The 2,500-nt window shown below is 43.7% G+C and overlaps 2 protein-coding genes across 2 annotated transcripts in view; both read right to left on the bottom strand.

The window, feature by feature from the left end:
• Nucleotides 1-2,500, bottom strand: part of osbpl10a (oxysterol binding protein-like 10a) — a 46,510-nt gene that overhangs the window by 23,318 nt on the left and 20,692 nt on the right. The window lies entirely within an intron of this gene.
• The window catches only part of LOC307134191 (uncharacterized protein), a gene marked incomplete at both ends in the record, with an annotated part of 12,157 nt that overhangs the window by 164 nt on the left and 9,493 nt on the right, over nt 1-2,500 (bottom strand). Inside the window, 2 exons of the mRNA XM_079829724.1 lie at nt 343-859; nt 2,050-2,150. Coding sequence (XP_079685850.1) covers nt 343-859; nt 2,050-2,150 — 618 coding nt within the window. The remainder of the gene's footprint in view (nt 1-342; nt 860-2,049; nt 2,151-2,500) is intronic.

Here is a 2,500-nt window from a genome sequence, read left to right as displayed (position 1 = left end):
GTGTGTGTGTGTGTGTGTGTGTGTGTGTGTGTGTGTGTGTGTGTGTGTGTGTGTGTGTGTGTGTGTGTGTGTGTGTGTGTGTGTGAATATGTTTGTGTGTCTGCGTGTGTGTATGTTTGTGAGTGTGTGTGTTTGTGAGTGTGTGTATTTGTGTGTGTGTGTGTGTGTGTGTGTGAGAATGAGTGCAAGCATGTGTGAATGTGTGCGTGAGTGTGTGTGTGTGCATAATATACTGTATGCGAGTGTTTGTGTGTGAATGTGTGTGTGTGTGAAAATGTGTGCACGTGTGTGTGTGTGTGTGTGTGTGTGCGCGTGAATGTGTGTGTGTCTGTGTGTGTGTACATGTGTGCATATGTGTATGTGCATGAGTGTGTGTGTGCGCATGTGTGGGAATGTGTGCATATATGTGTGTGTCTGTGTGTGCATATGGGTATGTGCATGAGTGTGTGTGTGTGTGTGTGTGCATGTGTGTGTGCGCATGTGTGGGAATGTGTATGTGTGTCTATGTGTGCATGAGTGTGTATGTGTGTGCTGTGTCCATATGTGCATGAGTGTGTGTGTGTGCGCGCATGTGTGGGAATGTGTGCATATATGTGTGTGTCTGTGTGTGTACATGTGTGCATATGGGTATGTGCATGAGTGTGTGTGTGTGCATGTGTGTGTGCACGTGTCCATATGTGCATGAGTGCGTGTGTGTGTGTTTGTGTGCATATGGGTATGTGCATGAGTGTGTGTGTGTGTGTGTGTGTGTGTGTGTATGTGTGTGTGTGTGTGTGTGTGTGTGTGTGTGTGTGTGTGTGTGTGTGTGTGTGTGTGTGTGTGTGTGTGTGTGTGTGTGTGTGTGTGTGTGTGTGTGTGTGTGCATGTGTGTGCGCATGTGTGGGAATGTGTATGTGTGTCTATGTATGCATGAGTGTGCAGTACGTTCATTTTAGTCCATCCTGAAGTCCGTTTTGCAGAGATGGACTAAAAATGAACTCCCAAAATGTACTGCCAGATTCTGGAAGATGAATTCTTCAAACAGTGGTACTAGAGGATGTGGTGCTGGTCCTTCAAGAGTCACTCTCAACCTATCTGTCCATAAAGCCTATAAAAAAAACCTTCTTCATGTATTTTACAACACTTCAGCTTGTGATTCTTATCTAGTGGGGGTCATTTTTTAGGATTCTTTACCTAACTGAAGTCTCTGAGATCCTGACACCTTCACTTCTGGAGACTCCAGGTAGGTTCAGCTCTGGAAAATGGCGTCGCTGGAGACTAAAGGGTTCCTGATGGTTTCACCCTTAATTCTTCACCTTAATTCTTAATTCTTTTGCAGTTAACAGGTGTCTTTTCTTCACCACCTGTTTTTGTCAGATCCTGCTGACCCAACGAGCATTTCACTGTCCAATGGTCATGCCTTAACTGCAATGTCTAGTATTGCATTAGTATTGCATCCTTCTCATGGGCATTTAATACTTTTTGACTTTTCAGTCTGAGTTAAATCTCTTTTTTGGCTCAATTTATCTGTAAAAGAAAACATGCCTAATAATTCTGCACACCTGAATATAAGGTGATTTTCATTTCCAGCCTTCATGAACAATTATATATCACTTATACATTATTAAATACTAAATCAATAGTAGTTATTAGGATTACTGTGGTTTGGAATTGGTCAAATGTGCCTGGAAAAAAAATATGATCAGAAAATCAACGTGCCTAATAATTCTGCACTCCCTGTATGTGTGTCCAGTTTGCTGATACGGTTTGCTGATGTGCAGCGTATAATTGCATGAATAATATTAATAATAGTTATTATATACATTATGCACACTGTACAATTTGACTTGAAGATATGCTTGTGACGCCTGAGCTCAGATGACTGACTCAATCCCACAATCCCTCTGGCCAGAGGTCGCCCCCCCGCTCACACACTCAGAGTGTGTACATGAGACTGAGCGTCAGCGGCTCTGAGTGATTAAACCCTGAGAAAGAGCTCCGTACGGGAAAACACACACCAGACCTGATCCAGCACAAACACACACACCTGGAGAAGAGAATCCATTTCACGAGTGGGGATGTGTGTGTGTGTGTGTGTGTGTGTGTGTGTGTGTGTGTGTGTGTGTGTGTGTGTGTGTGTGTGTGTGTGTGTGTGTGTGTGTGTGTGTGTGTGTGTGTGTTATCGTCGTCTGCGGTTCTGTGTGTTTCTTCTTCTAAACCAGATCAATGAATTGTTTCTCAACAGCAGCACTGACCACAAACACTAGCTTCACTCACTAACCACAACCACACACACACACACATAAAGACACTCAAATGCGCACACACACACACACACACACACACACACACACAAACACACAAACTCACACACAAATTCACACAATCCTACACACGCACATACATATGCACACACACACACACACAGGCACACACACATAGAAACACACTCATACACTCACACAAACACACTCACACACACACATATACGGACACTCATATGCACACACACACACACACA

Source organism: Gobio gobio, assembly GCF_949357685.1.
Source record: "Gobio gobio genome assembly, chromosome: 11".
NCBI classification, from domain to species: Eukaryota; Metazoa; Chordata; class Actinopteri; order Cypriniformes; family Gobionidae; genus Gobio; species Gobio gobio.
Note: the sequence above shows the minus strand (reverse complement) of the source record. Positions and strands in the feature narration are given on the sequence as shown.